The sequence below is a fragment of the Panicum hallii genome, chromosome 3 (assembly GCF_002211085.1).
Source record: "Panicum hallii strain FIL2 chromosome 3, PHallii_v3.1, whole genome shotgun sequence".
Taxonomy (NCBI): Eukaryota; Viridiplantae; Streptophyta; class Magnoliopsida; order Poales; family Poaceae; genus Panicum; species Panicum hallii.
Genome location: NC_038044.1, coordinates 18,002,694 through 18,023,789, shown reverse-complemented (window position 1 = coordinate 18,023,789; position 21,096 = coordinate 18,002,694). Strand labels below are relative to the sequence as shown.

The 21,096-nt window shown below is 54.0% G+C and overlaps 3 protein-coding genes across 3 annotated transcripts; all 3 read right to left on the bottom strand.

Annotated features, from left to right (window-relative positions):
• Positions 1 to 1,601: 1,601 nt before the first annotated feature.
• Positions 1,602 to 4,743, bottom strand: LOC112886675 (patellin-3-like). The gene is made up of 4 exons (XM_025952641.1): positions 3,164 to 4,743; positions 2,586 to 2,710; positions 2,343 to 2,484; positions 1,602 to 2,252 (listed from the first exon to the last, which is right to left on the bottom strand). The coding sequence occupies exons 1-4, from the start codon at positions 4,517 to 4,519 to the stop codon at positions 1,992 to 1,994; spliced, it is 1,884 nt and encodes a 627-aa protein (XP_025808426.1). The 5' UTR covers positions 4,520 to 4,743; the 3' UTR covers positions 1,602 to 1,991.
• A 6,778-nt stretch (positions 4,744 to 11,521) lies between these two features.
• LOC112886142 (carboxymethylenebutenolidase homolog) lies at positions 11,522 to 13,154 on the bottom strand. The gene is made up of 3 exons (XM_025951935.1): positions 12,935 to 13,154; positions 12,444 to 12,721; positions 11,522 to 12,332 (listed from the first exon to the last, which is right to left on the bottom strand). The coding sequence occupies exons 1-3, from the start codon at positions 13,076 to 13,078 to the stop codon at positions 11,801 to 11,803; spliced, it is 954 nt and encodes a 317-aa protein (XP_025807720.1). The 5' UTR covers positions 13,079 to 13,154; the 3' UTR covers positions 11,522 to 11,800.
• A 1,210-nt stretch (positions 13,155 to 14,364) lies between these two features.
• Positions 14,365 to 17,243, bottom strand: LOC112886227 (FT-interacting protein 1-like). The gene has a single exon (XM_025952049.1). The coding sequence runs from the start codon at positions 17,202 to 17,204 to the stop codon at positions 14,778 to 14,780; it is 2,427 nt and encodes an 808-aa protein (XP_025807834.1). The 5' UTR covers positions 17,205 to 17,243; the 3' UTR covers positions 14,365 to 14,777.
• Positions 17,244 to 21,096: the final 3,853 nt, after the last annotated feature.

Here is a 21,096-nt window from a genome sequence, read left to right as displayed (position 1 = left end):
CAAATAGAGTCAGCTAATACGCAGCTAAAACCCTTCCAGCTAGCTGAATAGTAAACCAGCTAATTCCACCTCGCAAACTAATGTATTATCTAGGTGGATCCAAACGGATCCTACAGTAGCAAAAGGGACGTCGAGCGCTCCACTTAGTGCAGCAGCAAATTGTATAACGCGAACGGTGTTCTGTGTTCATGAACTTCTGAATGGTCCCGATCCGGGACTGGAAGATGTCACGCTGCGAGCTCTCCATGCTGGTCTAGGAACGACGACGGTGCAGATGCAGCTTTGCAAGTTACAGTTCTGGTGGAGCGTCTGGACGGCTGGACCAGCTACCATGGACCATCCACGCACGATGTTCGCGCATCCATCTCCGGTCTTTAAATGGAAGGAGGAGGAGAAGAGGATGACGGTGATGATGAACAAGTAGGCTGCTACGGTGGGCCCCAGAAAAAGGATTTCGTTGCGTGACACCGCCACTGCTACTGCTCCTGCTCCTGCCTGCATGAGCTGCGTTACCGTGACTTGCATCCCGACTCCCACCATCACCGCCGTGGCAACAGATTATTTTCCAGGACATGCATAGACCCATTTTTCACGTACAGCTTCTGAACTTGGTCTGTGTTCAGCTTGGACTCAATTTCGCACGAGGCAGCTTCCGCAGAGATGAATGCGAAATCCTGGTGGTGATCCCGGTGACAACTGACAAGCGCTCCCGACCGCGGCGTATGCGCGGAGCCAACCGAGCACGTCGTCAACTGGCACCAATCATGGGGTGCTGTGCTCTCCCCCTCGCCTCTCGCCCCCTGCTGGCTGCTGATCACTGGAAAACCGGGGGAAGGCAAAGGCTAGCTTGGGATAAAGACGGAGCAACGCACAGGTTGTCCCCCCCCTGCCATCGCATCGGCGGCCTCCATTATTCGTGGGCACAGGTACAGGGGAGGATCATGGCGTCGTGGCCGCGCTGGACACGCGATCATGAGGCGGCGCCCCCTTTTGGTTTTTATGGCCAGGAACGGCGTGGTCAAACGGGGATCTCCCTCTTCCTCTGCCTGTAGCCGTTACGAATCCATCCGTCCATCTAATCTACAGCTTTCTTGCTTTGCTGTGCTGTGCTTTTCTAGTTTTGTTTGGTCTTTGGTTCCCCTGCTTTCCGTTGAGTGATTGGAGTCACAGCCTAGCAGCTAGCATCGTGTCCCACCACCTAAGCATGGCTTTGCGCCCATCATTAGCAGCATAAGCACACCCTGGAAGATGCCTGCAACCTTTCGCCTTGCTAATCATATGTGCAAGAGAATGCGTTCTTTGGCCTGTTTAGGAGCGGCATCTCTCAGCGCTTAAAGACTCACAGTGCTTGCCTTAACAAAAAAAAAAGACTCGCAGGGCTTCAGTTCCAGCGCTCAACAGCCTTTGCTGCTGATTGCAAAGAGATGTTTTTAACCATGGAAGGGATGAGACCCTGACGTCCATGGAGCTTTGTCTGAGACGGCTCGTCACCATCGGTGGCCAGATGCAAAGAACCAAGGGCAGCGACAAAATGGAATCAGCGGAAGAACATGGGGGTGCTAACATGGCGCCGGCAACGGCAGAGAGAGGACAATCAGGCGTGCTTTCTAAAATCAACATGTTGGATGGAAGAGAGATTAAAAATGTACAGACAGAGATGTACAGAGCAGCAGCTATTCTTCAGTCCTCAGCATCCTCCCCACAGCGACCCCCTCACTTCTCTCCTGACCTCAAGAACAAAGCTCACTTTGGTTTTTTCAAGTAAAAACACATACAAATGCGACCCCAGAAAAAGAAAAAAAGAACGGCAAGCCAACAAATAATCAAAGAACCGGGACACAAAACGGCGGGCCCTAGGAAGCAGAAACTCTTATTGCCCTCCTCTCCTATCATGCAACATGTTCAAATGGTGGCGGTATGGACCTGTGGACCTGGGCTGGCGATCAAATTATGTGTAGTAGGGTCAAGCGGGCTGGCCAACCACCATCCCCTCAGGCGGATTCGGCGGTGCTCTTCACCTTGAACCGGTACAGCAGCTTCTTCTTCTTCGACGCCGGGTTGTTCACGGTCAGCGCCACCTTGCCGGGCTCGTTCACCTTGAAGCTCCCCTTCATGATCGGCTCCTCGTGGGCGGGAACCTTCCTCGTCTTCTGCACGATCACGGTGTAGCCACCCTCTGCGTCTGGGGTGAACTCGGCGCCGTAGCTCACCTCCCATCCCAGCACGCGGAGCTCCCACACAACCATGGAGTTCTACAAAGGCAGTGCATGATAGCATTTAGTTTCATCGCATTGTGCGATTTGCAGGAAATTCAGGATTCGGAAACAGGGAGGCGATCAAACCTCGGTGGCTGGAATCTCGATGGTTTCTTTAGATGATGGCTTCACGGTGAGCTCGGTGACAGCATCAGAGGTGGAGAACTCGGTGTCATCCTCTTTGTAGAGGCCACCGAATTGGACAGGCACTTGCTCCGGAGCAATGTATCTGCATCCAATTAGATGCGATATGTAAGGATGCGCATTCTGAATGTATTTTCTCAGCAAACACTGATTGATATAAATCCTTGTGTGCCCAAGACTTCAAACCTGAAGAGGGTCTCCGCGGACTTGCCAGGGCTGCAGAAGACGATCTTGCTCTTGGTGCGCTGAGTCAGGAATGGGCTCATCACTTTGTTTGCTGCAAGGTACCACCACGGCACATTGATGAACACCTGCAATCGATCAACGATCCGACCAAATCAGTTTCCCCAATTCAGAAAACCATTCACCACCTGACATAGCTGAAATCACAGTAGCCTCACGACTGAAGTATCTGAATGCCATTTTACGGCTAGGCAAGAAGCATGTGTATCAGTTACACATGACTGGCAAGCAGCAGTGTGTAGCAGCAGTGTGTAAAAGAGGGAAACAGGGTAGGCGAAAATGACCCCAGCTTTGCTTGCACCGCCATATGTGGTTGCAGTACTAGATTTCTGAACTTTACTGGACAGAAAAAAGCACGACGGCATGAAGAACTGAATATCCTATTTTTAACCAAGCACAAGAACCATAAATGCGGAAATTTTGAACTTGTTAGCTGGATTTGGACTGGGATTCCTGGAGATGATCCCAAATTTTAGACTAGGATTCTAGCTTCAACCAATGCAAAAGAAGAGAGGTCATACCTTCTTGGCGACGAACTCGGGGTAGTTGTCCTGGAGCAGGGCGAGGGCCTGGCGGGTGACGGCGCGGTGCTTGCCGAGCATGGGCGGCGAGTTCTTGAGGTCAGTGACCTGCACCATGGAGCAGATGCCGCTGGGCGAGAAGTCGAGCTGCTCCCGGATGCCGCGCTCGAGGAGCTGGATGCGCCACTTGAGGAAGCGCTCCCGCTTCTCCTCGTCGCCGAAGGCCTTCTCGTAGAGCTCCTTGTCCTGGAACTCGCCGTAGACGTTGTAGCAGACGGGGTGGCCCTCGCGGTCGGCGCCGCGGTAGAACACCACGTTCTCCAGCTCCGGCAGGCCGAGGTCATCGCCCAGGAGCTCGTCGATGCCGAAGCGCTTGCGCCACAGCACCGCCGACTTGAGCATCGCCATGGCCTCCTTCACCTTGAACTCGCGCGCGCGGAGGAACTTGAGCAGCACCGTGTCCGTGCGCTCGTCGTCGCCCACCAGCGGCACGCCCCAGATGAGCTCCTCCTTCGGCTCGGCCGCCGGCGCCGGCGCGGCCTCCGCCTCAGCGGCCGCGGCGGCTGGCTCGGACGCGGCGGGGACGACAGTCTCCTCGATGGCTTCCACCGTCTTGGTGCCTTCCTCCTCGGCCACCACGACGGTCTTCTCCTCCGGCTCGGATGGCTTGGCCTCCTCGGACGCCGCCTCGGCCTTGGGTTCCTCCTTGGCAGGCTCCTCGGCCTTGGGCTCCTCCGCTGGGGCAGCCTCAGCCTTGGGCTCCTCCGCTGGGGCAGCCTCAGCCTTGGGCTCCTCAGGCGCGGGAGCCTCAGCCTTGACCTCCTCGGCCGCAGCTTCGGCGGGTGCGTCCGCCTTGGGCGCCTCGGCCGCAGGCTTGGCCTCCTCCTTGGCGGGCTCTTCGGCTGCCGCCGTCTCAGCCTTGGGCTCCTCGTCCTTGGCCGGCGCCGCCTCTTCCTTCGCCTCCTCCTTGGCCGGCTCCTCCTTCTTGGGCTCCTCCTTGGCCGGCGGCGGCGGGGGCAGGTCGAACTCCCCGTTGGCGAGCGCGGCGGCAACAAGCTCCTTGAGCTGCGCGAGCGCGGTTTGCTCCGGGTCGGGCAGCTCGGACACGAGGTTGCTCTCCTCCTTGAACGACCCGGCGCCGTCGATCACCGCCGCCTCGTCGCCCGCGGCCGCCTCCAGGGCCTCCTCCGCCTTCTTCTCCTCCTCCGAGTCCGCCTCCGCGGCCTTCTCCTCCGGCTCCACGGCCTTCTCCACAGCCGCCTCCGCGGCCGTCTCCTCGGCCGCCGGCGCGGGCTTCTCCTCCGGCTTCTTCTCGGCCTCCGTCACGGCCACCTCTTGCTTCGTCTCGTCGGCCATGCCTGGTCGATCAAAGCGATCGAATCGGACGGCGCGTGCGGAAAGGCGACAAAGGCGCGGGGCGGAGTTCGGGGAAATTCGGAGGGTGAGGGAGAAGTGGAGAGAGAGAGAGAGAGATTTGTAGAGAGAGGGGGAGGGACGAGGGCGGTGGTGAAGCAGGCAGGCAGAGGCGGAGCAAACTGTCAGGTTGGCTGAGGAGGAGAACAGCTTTTCTTTGCTTGCTGTTATGTTTGCTGGAAGCGCGAGCCAGGCAAGGGAGCACGAGGCGCCTAGTGTGACCGTGGCCGGGGCCCACCTTGCGCATGGATTAGCATGACACTACTACAGTCACTCCCATTTCTCCAGCTCGTTAATACTAAACAGGGCCTGTTTAGTTTGCGTGCGTAAAGCGAAAAAACTTTTTCAAAGGAATTTTACCAATTTGAAGTACTAAATGAAGTCTATTTACAAAACTTTTTGCATGGATGGGTTGTAAATCACGAGACGAATCTAATGATGCTAATTAATCCATGAGTAAGCAATAATTAGCGGATAGTTACTGTAGCATCACTGTTGCAAATCATGGATTAAGTAGGCTCATTAGATTCGTCTCGCGATTTACAGCCCATCCATGCAAAAAGTTTTATAAATAGACTTCATTTAGCACTTCAAATTAGTAAGATTCTTTTAAAAATTTTGCGTTTACGGTTTTTTTGCGTTTACGGTCCGAAGAGCGTGTGAAGACCATCTTTCAAATGATTGACGCCTCTGACGTCAGCTTTTATATTAGAGCACCAATGCTGATCTTAAGGTTTGCCGTGCCATAGAAAAGTAAGAAATGGTATAAACTCTTATAAAGAAAAACAAAATATCATGTCATCGATTGGGTAGTTGCCAGTAATCATCAACAACTGTTGAATCTAACTTATATTTATATATTACCCATATCTTTCACTAAAAAATTGCTCATCTAAAGTACCCCTAGTATTTGCTCTTAAATTACTCTCTCTTTCTTTCTCTCTGCTATTTATAAAATGTTAACCCAAACGACACTGATGCCTACTTCCAAATTGTCAGCCACAACGTTTCAAAAAAAAAAATTGTCAGCCACGACCGTTACAAAAGTTGAATTTTTCTTCCTTGATTCTAAATTATCCACATTTTTCACTGTGAAAACACTAGCAAAAAAACCCAAATTATGTACTCCGTATGTGAGCCTTATGTTAAAATTAGCCCACCTTGATACTGTCTTCAATCCTTTTCATATCTGTTTAACTTAAGAACTAATCCAGGTCCCTCTCTTGTTCGAAAGACTAATGAAAAAAGAGCAAATACTATAGATGCCTGCTGGCTGCATATGAATATCATGGGGCGTGAGGAGAAACCAAGAAACATTCCTTTGCGCAAAGCTAGGACTTCAGTACATAAAGAGACGTTATCAACATTTATATATGTTACTCGCATCTAAATCAAGATGTTTCTTAAAATTTCGTTATTCATGTAATTTGTAAAAAAAAAACTCCTAGCCTTTGCAGGCGCGTAGGCTGATGAGTTATTGTTTTGGAAACTCAACCTATGGTAAAACGATCTTTACTCTGAGTTTTAAGATGAAAAACTCTGATTCTCTTAGTCCTTTTCTATCTAGTTTCCCCCCTAGAAAGGCATTTTCGTTATCTAAGTTTGTTTATATTCTAGTGCGAAAATTCAAGCTGAAAAAAGATTCTGTGTTCGATTACGCTGTAATGTTACAAGTTTTAGTTTGCAAAATTGTAAGACCCAAGAAGACCAATTGAAACACGATTTTTTTGCCTAATTCCCCCATAAAAGATTGAAAAATCCATCCTAACCTCTAGACTACGGCCACCCGTCCCTAATGCTTTCGCGATCAACAGCTTTACTTGGTCGCATCCACAGAGCCCGTGGATGGCTGGCGAGTGACGAGCACTGTGAAATTGCCATATCTTTTCTTTTTCTTCAAACTGGATCGTCTCTCTTCTTCCTCCTACATCTCGCTGTCACAATGTCATCAACCACCACGCACCCATCCCAATCCTATCCAAGCAAGCAGAGTGACAGGGACGAAAAATTCCTGCGTTCTAGAAAGCATGCAAGGTTCATCACTGGCTTTGTTTATCATCTGCGTCTCTGTTAAACCAAACCGGAACGGAAGAACTCCCTGGCGCATCGAACGGTTGACCATCCCTGGATCGATGGGCATGCTTGCCTGCAGTGGAGGGCAAAAGTTTAAGGCGATAAAAACGAAACGCACTTGCTCGGTACTCTGATGGCAAATGGGCTTTTCTCCAGTGCTTTTTCTCTGAAAGATCTTTTCAGTGTTTCTCACACCTCTGAATCTTAATGACTTCAGAGCAGAGGAAGTTGGGTGCGGTTTCATTTTCCTTCCTTTTTGGACCCGATCGATCGATTGTGGACTCTGGTGAACTGTGCCCAGCACGGCTATCTCTTGCGAGACTGAATCCTCCTTTCGCCGAAGTTTGTTCAGGGTACTGAAGAAGTTTGCTTGGTGTCCTCTTCTTGTTGAGTCTCTGCGTAATTTGAGGTTTTAGAAAACTATAGTATCAAGAAACTGTAGTTTTACAAGTCAAAGACGTGCAAAATCACGGTGTAGAAGAAAGAGGTCCGGAGTGGAGTTTTTTTAAACTCTAGAAAGAGTACGATTTCGATAATGCTACGGTTTTTAAAACCACAAAGTTTGTTGCATCCAAACACCCATGAGCTTTTATAAACCAAAGTATTTCGTAAAATTGCAGTATTTATCTAATACTCCAAAAATACTTTGTATCCAAACAGGGTTTAAAATGATGGGTCATTTGAAAGATGACTTGGGTGGTTTACAAAGTGTGGCAGACTGCCAAAGCTGGTTGTGATTGGCCAGTGAAAACATTGATCTGGATTTTCAATGGACAGTGGTATGGTCGAATAATAAAAGTTTTTTAAAAAAGAAAAGTCTAGTTTACACTCTTGAACTATCGCAAAAATTCGATTTTCAACCTTAAACTATAAAATCGGATAAGAGAGGCCATCCAACTGTCGAAACCGGATAAATTTGGCCCTAGGGTGGTTTCGAAGGTGGTTTTCCATTTTGTGAAAATTAAAACTATTTAAATTTAAACTAAAAATTCATAAATAATTCATCTCAAATCCAAAAAATACGAAATGAGTATCAAAATTTTTCTAAAAACGTAACCTATCTATTGACACTATATTTGTCGGTTATTCAGATCCTTTTTTTATATTCATATTATTTGGTTGCTTGTAGTTATGCCTATTATTTTTAACTAAATAAGATTCAAATAGAGTAATAATAGATAGGTTACATTTTTAGAAAAATTTTGGTACTAGTTTCATATTTTTCTGATTTAAAATTTATTAGTTTTGATTTTTTTATCTAATTAGAATTTACTTTTGAAACCACACTAAGGGCCAAATTTAACCGGTTTCAACACTTGAAATGGTCTTTCTTATCCGGTTTTGTAGTGCTGACAATTGCCATGTCCGATCACTGGCCCTCTCTGTAACGGCTCGCTTTGACCTGTTCGAGAATCCAAAGAACTGCGGCGCCTTGGTCGGCGCCATTAGAAATCGTGTTATATACTTGATCGCATGGTTTGCACTGGAAGCTCACACATACTCTTCTCACCTCCTCCATTCGATCGAGATAGTGACAACTCAGTGTAGTGTATGTATAGGGAGCCAGTTCAACAAACTCAAAATGCACGTGTTTCCTTTTATGAGTTTGTTTGCTTCCCTTCACAACTGTACATTGTTGTTGTTTTCATTTCCTTTTACCACCGTAGATTCAGTTTTTTTTTTCCTTTTTACAACTGCGCGTTCCAATCGTTTGTTTTTTCTTACAACTGTGCATTGTAATTTGTTTTATTTCTGAACCGTACTTTATTTTGTTTTTTGAATTATTCTCAGAGAAAGCATCCTTATGCTCCAACGGTCCTGCCGGGGCACTTTGGTAATGGTCCAGTGATTTTCGGGGCACTCTCTGGGCTCTCCCTCTGACATGGTCGTGGTATGCACGTCGCGCAGGTGTGACCGGGGTTCGGGCATCTTGAGTTGCCCGTATTACAAACTCAAATTGTTTACGGTTTTCAGCTGCCCGTATTACAGACTTCTTTTCTCTCTCTCTCTCTCTCTCGAAAGAACCCTGTGACAGAATGATTTTTTTTTGCGAGTACTGTAGCAGAATGAATGATCTCAGATTCATTCCTCTCTGTCTCTGTCATGGAACAATTTTTGTATTACGACTAGATAATAAGCGATTGAATTTGAACCCCAGGAACTGTTAGCCGGTTGGTACATGTCACCACGCAAGCTAGATTCTTGGGTTTTAACTATAGAGGAGTCGTCTTTGGCATCCGATGAGAGCGTGCGTAAACCATGGATGGACAGAGACTAGACAAGCAACGGCAACAACGGATTTGAGATGCTTTGTCGAGGGAGCCGCAGCAAATCGTGGATCTGGCCTATGCTATGCTGCTCTGCATATGCATCCTCGTCGCCGCATCAGAAGACAAGAAAACAATGCGGTCACTGAGAATCCAATGAGGAGCTGTTCAAGTACGAGCAGTAACTAGACGTTGGATCCGCAGCCGCGAGGCATCCTAAATCTTTGCGTGTCCTCGACTCCTGGTGAGGATTCAATATGCAAAGATTCCATCAGCTCACCGGCAAAAAAATCTCCGCTCACGATATAATACAGGGTTAAACCGGCACACATGTCATAACTACAAACTATGCTGCTACCTCCATTCTAAAATGCAAGATGTTTTAGTTTTAATCCTAAATCAAACTTCTCTAACTCTAACAAGCCTCTAGAAAAAATATACTACCATCTATGAAAAAGCACCTATATTTCAAACTATATTTCAAAATGGAGGGAGTAAAAATTTTCGGAGTGACACATATAAGAAATGTATAAGAAAATGTGCTCCCACAATGTTCAGGAATGGAAGCTCAGCTCGTGACTCCAAAGCTAATGATCAGCTCCAACAATAATCAGGTGACCTGGAATGACCGACGCATACTCCTAGCTCCCCGAGACAAATGGCACTGTATCATGCCGCAATCCGCGAGCACATGCATATTCTAAGTGAAATCCTCCAGAGCGAAATGATCGAGCAGCAGCTCGATCCCAGCTCCTAATGAAGCGAGATTATTGGGCGATGATTGATCCGGGCCGGGCAGGCATAAAACAAGGCTGGAACCAAGGAATTCGTGGATCGCCTCCGATCGCGACGGGTGACAGCAAATCGTGGGGTTAAGTTAAGCTGGCTTAATGTGCTAACGAGGAGTTGGAAGCTTGCTTGGAATAAAGCCACACTCCTTTAACATTTTAATTAAAAAAACAAATTCGCAACCGGTTACACGCCGCCAGCTGTTCCAAGCTTGGAGCACCAGCCGCAGCACACTGTCGAGGTTTTTGTTTTTTGATCAAGGTTTTTGTTTTTTTGATCAAGTACTATCCAGCATTTAGATAAGCAGCAACAGCACACTAACTACTGTACTACTAACACAGGCACCAGGCTTAAACAGCTCATGTATGCATAACATCTCTTCATGCATGCATTTGCATGCGTTGAGAAAAATAAAATAGAAAACTAAAAAAATTAGGATGTGGCATCCACTACTAACTGAACCGGCCAGCTTGATGAAAAATAAAATAGAAAACTAAAAAAATTAGGATGGGTCCCAAGGCCAAGAGGGCGAGGAGAGGAGTAGGGAGACAAGTGTTGCCGGGCAGCACATGCTAACTCCTGTCGTGCCAAGTGTTGGTGCCGGCCATGGACACGGCACGCCGAACCCACACCATTCATGGCTCCAGCTCCGGGATTCCACGTTCATTCCCATGCGTCGTTCTCGCTCTCGGCTGGCCTCTGCTGCCCGCGGGGGTTGCGCGTCCTTGGCGCCTCGATCTTGTGCGAAAGCAGGCGGGGCGGTTTGATCGATCGCGGCGGCGCCTTCTTCTGGTTTAGTTGTTCTGTTCTGTCACGGCTAGGAATGGAAGCTTCGTTCTGTGGTAGATCACAGCCTCGATCACTTCTTGCTTTCCCTTGTTCGGGTTAGGTTAGGCGCAGTGTGCTCAGCTGTGAGTCTGACGGAGATGGCCATGGAATGATTTGTGCCAAGTTTCTGACGGCCTGGGCTGAAGGTGATGTGTTGTTTTTAGGTGAAGCTGTATGCCTGTATGCATGTACTCCCAGTTTATTTGACACGCTAGTCGTAGTCGGCCGTCACACCGACGCTGTGGTTCTTGGGCTGCTGCAGCCTGCAGCAGTCTCTGCCGATCAGACTTCAGCTTCGATCGAGCCCGTCCCGGGTTCGGTTAGACGCGACGCAACGTGCTACTGCTGCTGTAGTACTGTGTACTGATGCTGTTCTGTGTTCTCTCCTGGGTTTGGTTGTGCGGTTGCAGGTTTTCACCGTCCCCAGGAGTCGACGTCTCGACGACTTTGCTGCAGCCACTCCTCCCATCTCCCCGTTACTGTTGTTGGGCCGATTGGAGCCTCGAATTGGCAGGTTTCGCGGGTTGAGTATTGCTCGTTAGCCACAATTGTCTACTTGAGCCACAGGATTTGGTTTCGATCGTAACTTATGGAGCCCATGTAGCTATCACCGAGGACTTTTTTTATGGTGCACAGTACTACCATTTGGTAGTATGTAATATGGAAAAGATACAATCTCTATTAGAAAGGGTAAAATTATTATTAATAGCTTAATATAAATTAAGATAATTTTTATTATTTTTTTGTCTATTGCAACCATTTTTGACATGTTGTAACACTTTTTGGCCGTTGCATCAGGGGTAAAATCTTGTACTGAAATGATTTTTTCCATATTACTCAAATAGATATACTACCTCGTATCACTAACAAATGTTTTATTCGTATAGAAAAATCTTGACCGTCCTGACAAGTCCAGCATGGTCTATAATGCTCCTTCACCAAACTGGCCCGTCCTCTGTTTTTTTTTAAGGGAAAGGCCCGTCCTCTGTTTTGAAGCAAATCCGCAGTAAACTTCGGGTCTTTCCTGGGGGTATCAGCGGTTCAGCCCCCTATATTACATACAAGAAAGGAATTGTCGTGCCATTTTCAAGTGCTTGAACTATTTTTTACAGTAGATTTCACACTCTCCGCAGTTTTTTGCAATTACTCCTGAATTCACTCAAAACTCTTACGCGCACCCTTGATTCTGATCTTCGACGAACCTATGTACTTCACCACCTGCCAACAACAGCAAACCCGTGCCCCGCGCTGATGTAACGCCGGCAGGTCAGGCGAGCAGGTGGTCGTGCAGCCACCCCCGCATGGCGTTGAACGCGTCCTCGGCGTCGGCGTCCTCCTCCACGGACTGCGGCCGATGCGCGAACCCGTGGCCCCTGCCGGCGTACACCGCGGCCCTGGCGCCCCTGGCGCGTCGCTCCAGCTCCCGCACCGTCTCCACGGGGCAGAGCGGGTCGCCGTCGCCGCACACGAACAGCACGGGCGCCGCGACGCGGCTGCCCAGGGACGCGTCCATCCGAGACCCGTAGAAGCAGACCCCCGCGCTGAAGCAGCTCTCGGCGTCCGCGTCGCGCGCCAGCGCCTCCACGAGGCGGGCGCCGCCGTAGCAGAACCCGACCACGCCCAGCTTCCTGGACACCCCCGCCGCCTTGAACTCGTCCACCAGCCACCTCGTGCACGCGTCGATGTCGCCGGACACCCGCGCCGGGGCCTGCCCGGCCAGCCACCGCGCGAAGCCGTCCTCGTCGAACGGGGCGCTCGGCTTCCACGGGTCGCCCCGGAACAAGTCCGGCACCAGGACACTGCGCGTCCAAAAATATCAAGGCGCAGATCGAGCAATGAGAGTTCGTTCGGGTGGTTGGAGCAAGCGAGCGGGAGATTATTATCATGTGGGCAATCAGAGGTTTTGGTACTTGTAGCCGTTGCAGGCGACGCGGTAGGCGAAGTCCCGCGTGGCGGAGTCCTCGAAGCCGAAGACGTCGGAGAGGAGCAGGATGCCCGTGCCGTTGTTGTTCTTGACGGCCTTGAAGAGGTACGCGCGGACGCTGTCGTCGCCCTCGCCGATGACGAGGTCCGACCCGCTCACCAGCTCGCACGCCTCGTCGTCGTCGACGGTGGCGCCCGCCACTTCGGCCTGGCTGCAGAGCGGCCGCCCCTGCCGCCGACGGCTCCGCGAACAATGGCCCGGTTCCTGTACGCGAACTGGAATCGTCACGTCAGAGCGCACTAGTACCACTGGCAAGTTCGTACACCGAGTTCAGTTTGCAATGCAACGATCGCCGATCAAACTTTCTGATTGTCCCCGGCCCGGACGAGCACGAACGTTCCAAGGAGCGCCGAGTGACGAGTCGAAAAGATAAGAGTGGATAAAGATGCGAGCACGCGCGGGAGGCAGCTGACTTACAGAGGACGCCAGTGTGACGGGGCGTGCGCTCGGCGCGGCGCGGCGGAACGAGCAGGCGCGGCACTGGCGTCCCCGCCGCGGGGACGACGCGCGAGGGAGCGACGACGGCCGCGCCGCCGCGACAGCCGCGGCCGCGGGCGCCATCGGGGGGAACTCCTGGAGCTGGGAACGCTCGCGCGGGCGGGGAGATAGGCCACCACCACTGTCCACTGGCTCGGCGTCGCAGCCGCGCGTTCAGATATTTATCCTTCCTACGAAAAGCTATAAGTCACCAATTTTTTTGAAGTAAATATAAGTCACCAAATCGCCCGATTTTTCCTCGTGCGGAGTCGCGGGCGTCGGCTACTCGTGGAGTTGGCGCGAGGCGGCCCAAAGTGTTCACCGCGCTCGGTCGGACGGCGGCGAGAGTCTGCGATGGAAGGATTAATGGGCCTTTTATTCCGTGCTGGACTGCAGGTCAAGTATGTTTCTCACTGATGTGACGTGTGTGTGGGTCTCCGAATGTAGAAAGCTGGCCCGGATTTCTTAGGTCCGGTTCCCTGTCCTCACGCTAGCCCAGTTAAAACTTAAAAGGTGAACCTGCCTGCTCTGCTCTAGTATGACGGATTCGTACATGGGCTTGCGAGTTTTTTCTTCAGCAACGGGCTTGTAAGCTGTGATGGGCTTAGACGTCGAGCCCCATCACTATTCGTCTTGTGGTCTTGGGGACAGCCTGCCTATTTTGCTGTTGGAGACTTGTAGTGTTGTGTTTGGATAATTCGTCCAAGTAAAAGCATCAAATAGAGAGAAACAGAAAGAAAGATGATTGGCAAGGGTCTCTGGCTCTGACGATGGAACGTCGAAGGTGAGGGCGGCTTCAGCGAGGTAGAGCCGTGGAGCTGGAGGGGTGGTGGCGTCAGGAGGACCTGACGGAGAAAGTGTGAGGGTCTGTCGAACAAAGTTCATGCGCTTAGGGTGTATAGAACCATCGCGTTTCAGAGGTTCTTCTCTTGCGCAATGGAGATCAATTCCTGACATGTGAAATGAGTCGCTAGCGCCCATGTTTCAGAACCTACTTCACCCAACCTCACCGTGGCCATATTCTCGTTCATCCTTTTTCATTTTGTCAGAAATTGCAAGTACAGATCACGGCCATGGGTCACATGTTTTCCTCCGGTGGGGTTTCAGGCTTCTATTTCTTGCATCAGTCACACAGGAAATGTGGCTTCATTATTCCGCACCACCACGGAAAACAACAGAGTGCGATCGAACACGGCACCTTTAGTCAAAAGATTAACCAACACAACAATCTTCCAAGTCAGAAGAACGACGATTTCCTGCCACTGCCGGAGCAACTTCTCAACAAACAAACAACGCAGCACAAACCACCTGGCAGGCGATGAGTACAACCGCAGAAAACAAGCAAAGCATGACCACTGAAGCAAAGAAGGTGAGTGGCTCGACCAGAACAAACATCATGGTCCAGGTGCAGGGGCAAGATCACATCACTGAGCCAAACAAAATCGACAACACAAATACAAACAAAATAATACACTGGGGGTAGTATTGTTCCTGCCTTTAGTTCTACGCTAATAACCTGAAGCTAATATTACAGTTTTGCACCCAAAATCCTCCTCTTACTGTCCCAAAACTCAAAAGGGATCCAGTTGTTCCCTTTCATTGGCATAACCAAGGAAATAAACCATTGAACCAACACCTTATTCCTGGGCCACTGATGGCCTCCAATATACGAACTCATTGGGTGTATTCACATCAGATCTGATGCTGATCAGAAGGAACCGAGTGGAACAGACATAAATAGTTACGACTTTCATGCTTTTCTCTTACTCTGAATGCTGTGAGCTCAAAGGAGCATATCGGACTTGGCAGGCAGTCTCCTGTAGAAGTTGAACGGCAGAGATGGCATCCTGCTGCGGAACCGGGGATGCCGCAGCAGGTAAAGCATGGTGATCACCATCAAAACCTGGAACGGTGTCACATAGAGCACAATGGCAACCACCAGGGATAAGAATATGAAGATGGCGGTGGCCCGAGGGTCTCTCCAACTCAGCAGTGCGTGTGCTCTCTCACCTTGTGTTGCCAGGTCTCCGACCACCGTCTGCACACGACCTCCGACGCTCCTCAGCCTGTCATAGCGCATTCTTACAATGTCAGCTGGTCTGGAGGTTGGGAATGTGTCGAACTCCTCATCAAGCTCATCAGGGTGTGTCAGCTCAGCATGGGATAACTTGGTATCCATGTGTGACGGGTGCCTTGGCCTGTACCTATAGTTCCACAACCCAATCATGAACATGTAGAGGAAGAAGGTAGGCAAGATGAGCTCTGGGTAGCAGATCAGTATCAGGAATAGCATGTGCACTAGCATTGTTGTAATTGGGTTCCGCCAGCTCCTGATGCCTTCATACCACTTCAGCATTGCCAGAAAACCATAAAACAGTGAGGTAATACGATAAAAATTAGCCTTGCTGCGCCGGAGGCTAAACATGTGCGAGTCCACATCGAGCATGTACTCCACAACCTCCCTGCGCAGAGGGGGCTCAGCACGACTAAGCCTTGCTGCAACAATCTGCATTGCCTGGTGCCTCAGGTAGTCCAACTGCATCACTGGGATTGGCTGTGTGTAGTGCATCTTTGGTAGCAGCGGACGACCATACAGCGCCATCATGTTCACCCAAGCCATGCACGTAAACCGCACAGCCAAATGCAGCTCACCAGTCTTCTTCAGTCCACTTGGATGTAAAACCAGCAAAGGGTAGAAATGCGTGTACACCCTGTCAGTCTCCAATGTTGAGAGACGGATCCTGACCTTCCCAATCCGCTGATCTGGGCCGCCACCATTCTTGCTCCCGATCTGGCCATTGTCGAACACCACCACTGTGATCACGGTGCAAGGATCGAAGACCTCCCAAGTATACTGCTCATTCCATTGCGGATTCAACGTGTCAAGAACGGTCCTCGTGCGCACCCACTTTGGTCCATATTTGGCCACACAATAGGCGTCCGTAGTGCGTCCATCCTTGGGCTTCATCGGTATCAAGTTCCGCGCACCCAGAACCCCCAGCTCAAGCATCCCAATGCTTGGTTTCCTTGCTGGCTTTGACGATGGCTGGAGATCACTGCTGTAGTAAGTGGACTCATCAAGAACGTGGTATCCAAAATCAAGCGACATCCGGATCTGTATCTTGCTCGCGAACTTGACTTCCTTCTTCTCAGGATCATCGCTGGGGCGCATGAGGTTGTACCAACGCGGCTCCACGGGCTTGCCGAAGTGGTCGTGCCGCGGCATTGCTGCTTGGAGAGGCAGGATAATGCGGCCGAGCATTTCGTCGCGACCCGGCGCGACGCGGTCCTCGACGGTGATGACCAGCGGCTCGTCGAAGGGCTCCGAGACGACGAACATGAACTCCTCGTTCCAAATCGGGTTGGGCGCCCCAGGCGGCGCTCCGGGGCGCGTGCGCCGCACCTGGCCGGCAAGCTGCAGCTTGACGCAGGCGCTCATGGGCCGCGAGGTGTCGTGCGGGATGAGGTCCTGCGCCCCCATGGCGGCGACGCGGAGGTACACGAGCTTGGGCGAGAAGTACACCTTGGCGCGTGTGGACGCGACGGCCGCGGGGCCCGCGGCGGCGTGCGCGTCGGAGTGCCAGGCGTCCGGGAACGCCTCGTCGGCCTGGGTGCCGAGCCAGACGGAGAGCATGATCTCGCCGTGGGGCATCTTCTCGCCGCGCTTTGTCTCGAGGCGGTACCACTGCGGCGCGAGCGGCGAGTCCGGGGGCACGCGGACAGGCACCTCGGCGAGGTCGAAGGCGACGCGTCCGACGAGGTCGTCGCCGACGAGATCCTTGGCCCTGACGAAGACCTCGAGCAGATGCGACTGGAGGTGCGCGGCGGAGAAGGCGAAGACCTGCTGCCAGGACGGGCTGTGGCTGGCGGCCTTTACGGCCGTGGTGCCCTTGAAGTTGCCGAGCTTGACCTCGACGAAGGGGTCGATGGCGCCCGTGGCGGAGACGGGCAGGTCCCGCGCCTTGACGACGTTCACGTAGAGGAACCGCATCGGCTCGACGAGGTCGTAGGTGGAGGCGATCTTGCCCGCGCCGGAGGCCGCGGCGGCCGCGGCGGCGGACGGGTGGAGGCCCGGGATGTTGAAGCGCGGGCGCAGCACGGCCGCCAGCGGCGGGCGCGTCTCCACCAGCCCGAACTGCTGCTGCGGGGGCGGCATCGGGCCCCCAGGGCCCGGCACCATGAACGGCCGCGGCGGCATTGCCCCCTTCATCTCGTCGTCGCGTACGGCGGCGGGGTTCGCCTCGGTGGGGAGCGGTGGCGGCGGCGGGGGCGGGCGGGGGGGTGGGGGGAGCGGGGGTTGGAGTGGAGTGGAGCCCTACTAGTGAGGCATTCCGCCGAACAGTCGTGTGAACGTGGCCTGCGGGGGCGGCGGAGGGGGGTGGCTGCTGCTACCGCCGCCTGCGCGACGTGTTCGCGTGCAGGAGCGTGGGGGCAGCGTACGGCCGGGCGGAGATCTGTCGCGCGTCGCCGCCCGTGGCGCGGCCCCCGCAGCGAAGCGCGCCCGTCGGATCCCCATCCCACGGATCGCATCTGGCCGGATCGCTGCCCGCGCCGCTGCAGCCATCGGATGAGCACGCGGGCCACCGACACGTGGGCCCGCCGACTGCGGGGCACCGGTGTCAGCGGGGCTGCTGCGGGCGGGGTGCCGGGGGTAGGCGTGGCGTGCGGAGGGCGATGTCGCTGGTGCTGGCCAGCTCCCCGCGCCGGATCCTCTGCGCTGGGATATGTCGGGAGCTCCGGCTCGGAGTGGCCCGCAACGTGAGCGTGCTGCGGCTCCGCGCTTTCGCCTTTTTCTCTTTAGCCAGAGAGAGGGTAGGGAGCAGGAATGCATGCGCGCTCCCTATCCGAGCTGGCTCCTCCGATTGCTGCTTGGCGCTTCGCCGTGGGGAGAATGGACCATGCAGGAGCCCGCCATCAGGAATGTACAGGATCGCCGGTCTTGCAAAGGCTTCTAATCATGGACCATGATTTGCGCCTACTGCTGCTCCGTTTCATCTCGTTTCCGTTCTACTTTTACTCCAAAGTAGCATTCCGTTTTAACTGAAACGTCTTTCTCGGCTGCATGGGTTTGCAACAAAGAGTGGCGCCACACACGATCAGGCTTATGGTTATCCCAGGATACGGGGGGGGTGGCTGTTGACAACGATCCCAGGTTACGTGCGGGTGCCGCCCTCGGCCGTGCATTCCGGACGCTAGTAGCCGTTGCTTGATTTGAAAACCAAAACTGTTTCCCGCGGCACGAAATTCTTTCGCGTCCTGCGGTTCACCTACTCCCCCCCAAATTATTAATTTTTTTCTTTCCCACCCACTGCTGTTTTCTCCGCCTTTTGCTTGCATGTGCGGCCACACCGTCAGCAAGCAAGCAACCAGCGATTGTACCCGACATGCTTTGGAACGTCAGGAATATAAAACGGGCTCCCGTGACGTGGAAGTGGAGCTCCATAGGATATACTGCTGCGTGCTGTAGCTTTTTTTTTCCCCCCTCTCCAAAAGCGACGCGTCCCCCTTTTTTTCGAACGCTCCCGTATAGGAGAAAGCCGCGCTGCCGTTTGTGCGCATGAGTGAGTCCGCCTTTCCGGGGGCGTGTTGCGCCGAACCAGGGCGAAGCCCAGCCAGCCGTGCGGACTCGTAAAAGGTTTTACGCACGCGCTGGTTACTGGTGCCGCTGGAAACGGCAGCGGGGTAGACGGGGGCGCCCCCGTTCCGGCGTGGCAGGGCCATGCTGAATGCGCCGCGCGACGGATCGAGCTGTCCCTCCGCCCGGCACGCATGCGGGTGGGCGCGCCCGCCGCCGTCCTGGTTTCGCTTGGACCGGGCCCTGCGGCGCCTGCGTTCTGTTGTCCGGGAGGAAAGCTGGTGGTGGCGCCGCGGCCCAGGACGGACGGCGAGGGAGGGACCGAGCGCGCACTTGCTTGTCGCGTCGCCGGCGAGCTGAGGGGCACGGACGGGCACACCAGCGAGGCGAGATCCCGATTTCGCATGGCGTGACCTGTCGATCTCCCCGGGGCCACGCCGCCACCGCGCCGGGGTCCGCAGAAATAGTTCCGAGTCCGAGATCGGGTTTTGACGGCGGGGTTTTATTTTGACAGCCTGCCGCCGCTCTCGGCTTGGGGAGCAGTAAACAATGCACGAAGCGGCAAGTTCCTCACATGCACGCGCGCCCGGGCCGAGGCGGGGCGGACGCGGACGCGGATCTGCCGGCCACGTGGCACAGTGGCAGGGTGGTTCACCAGTGAGCGCGGGGCGGTAAACAACTCGGCCGCCCCGCGACGACCCCTGCTGTGTGCTGTCTGCCCCCACCGGATCCATCGATCGCATCGTATGTGGCCATTGGCCAGATGGCCTCGCGCCTCCGAGCTGGGACCGCGACGGTGGGAGCCTGGGAGCAGGGCGGCAGGATAGAGGAGCTCGAGCGGAAGGAAACGGTGGCGGTCCTGCAGGCTGTAGCGTAGCGTAGGAGCGGAGCCACGGAGGTGAGAACCGACGATGTTTTCACCGGGGGCCTCGCAGCTTCACCCCGCGCTTCGGGCGACACCCGTGTGCACGGGCGCGTTCCTGTCCCTGCCCACGCCTGCGTGCCGGGATGGATTCATTCGTCTTCCGTCACGTTTCCCCATGGCGTGCCGACAAGCAGGCTCGCGTTAAAATACGAGTGCTGCTCGGGCGCTGATGGAACCGGACGGACGGTTTCTAGCTCTTGCGTGGAAGTAACGCGTGGAAGAGAGGGAGGGAGGGGCACCCGTAGCACGTTTGATGCGAAGTGTTGCCTGCCGCGAAGTGGGCTCGCTCATGGCCGGACCCGCAGGGCGTTTCTTGAACTCGTCCTCTTGCTTGCGGTTTACGTGCGCGCCCGATAGACAGGCTCGCAGACGCAGGCGGGTGTGGCCGGCCCCGGCCCAAGGAATGGCAACTCGCAGCGGCTTGCCGCTTGCGCCGTCGCGGAGCTCAGGGCCATGGCGACATCTGGTTAACTGTTGCCGTGGACTGAAGGTTCGGCGCGGCAGGCGCCGCGACATCCGAATCTCGGCACCACGCCACGCAAAAGGAGCCGTGTCCGGCCGGGACAGCCCGCGCCCGGCCGCCCCTGGCGGAGGAAAAGGGCCGGCGCCGGCCATCCACGCGCACGCCACGCCACGGCCTGTGGACGCACGACGGTTCGTGCGATGGTCGGCGGTCGCGCGGCCGATTTTCGCTTTGCTGCGCCGACGAAAACCGAGGCGCGCTCGGTGCGGGACGCCAAGTTTTTTGGGCCGGATGGTCGCGCCGTACTCCTCGCTGGTTGGGCCCTGATGGGTCCGCGCAGCCGCCCTGGGCAGACGCCACGTTTCCTGGGCCGGATTGTCGCGCCGTACGCTTCGCTGGGCCGTGTTCGGTTCGCGCGGCCGCGCCACCGTGCTGCTGATGGGCCTCTGGCCGCGTGGCCCATCCGTGCGTTTAATTGGTGGGTGCAGCCGTGCAGTCCCCCACCTGGCTGTGACTGAGCCCCCGGCGTCTCTATCCTGCAAACACTCGCATCAGAACAGAGTCGCGGCCGTGGCGACGTAATTCCTCGGATCGCAGTCACCGTGACGATACCTTAGATCCATGAGGCTCTTCAACAGATCACAGCTTTAATCCGGCAAGCTCGGTGTGTTGTCGATCACCGGTTGCTGTTAGTCTGCCTGCCATTCTGGCAAAGCGATTCAAGCGGCCAGGCAGCCACCAGATGAGGGAAGAACCAGACAAATCCGCACCTGCAGATCGATCGATCATTCACTGTTTCGGGGTCCAGCCCCAGGGACACATCACGCTCACCAGAATTCCGGTCGCACCTAACTCCTGCCGCATCCAACCAACACAACACCCTACCGCTCCTCGGCAGCACCGGTCCGGCCGGTTGGCCATAAATAATGCCGCGGCTTCGCAAACGGCATCTCCAAGGGTAAAGGTCACGCACACCCAGCACGCAGGCTCTCGAACTTCGCTGCCGCGCCCTGCTTCTAGACCCACAACGAACGCAGGCGCACTGCTGGAGGCGCTGACAGAATAGAGGTAGCAGGTGGGCAGGCAGGTAGGTAGGAGAGGCTGTCCGATCCATCGACGCCAGCCAAACAGCATGAGGC

Excerpts from the sequence above, each read along its gene's own strand:
- LOC112886227 (XM_025952049.1), bottom strand. The coding sequence starts at position 17,204 with ATGAAGGGGGCAATGCCGCCGCGGCCGTTCATGGTGCCGGGCCCTGGG.
- LOC112886142 (XM_025951935.1), bottom strand. The coding sequence starts at position 13,078 with ATGGCGCCCGCGGCCGCGGCTGTCGCGGCGGCGCGGCCGTCGTCGCTC. Across the intron at positions 12,722-12,934 it reads CCGTCACACTGGCGTCCTCT|GAACCGGGCCATTGTTCGCG; the intron begins GTAAGTCAGCTG and ends GTTCGCGTACAG. Across the intron at positions 12,333-12,443 it reads GTCGCCTGCAACGGCTACAA|TGTCCTGGTGCCGGACTTGT; the intron begins GTACCAAAACCT and ends TTGGACGCGCAG.
- LOC112886675 (XM_025952641.1), bottom strand. The coding sequence starts at position 4,519 with ATGGCCGACGAGACGAAGCAAGAGGTGGCCGTGACGGAGGCCGAGAAG. Across the intron at positions 2,711-3,163 it reads CCGAGTTCGTCGCCAAGAAG|GTGTTCATCAATGTGCCGTG; the intron begins GTATGACCTCTC and ends GATCGATTGCAG. Across the intron at positions 2,485-2,585 it reads TCCGCGGAGACCCTCTTCAG|ATACATTGCTCCGGAGCAAG; the intron begins GTTTGAAGTCTT and ends AATTGGATGCAG.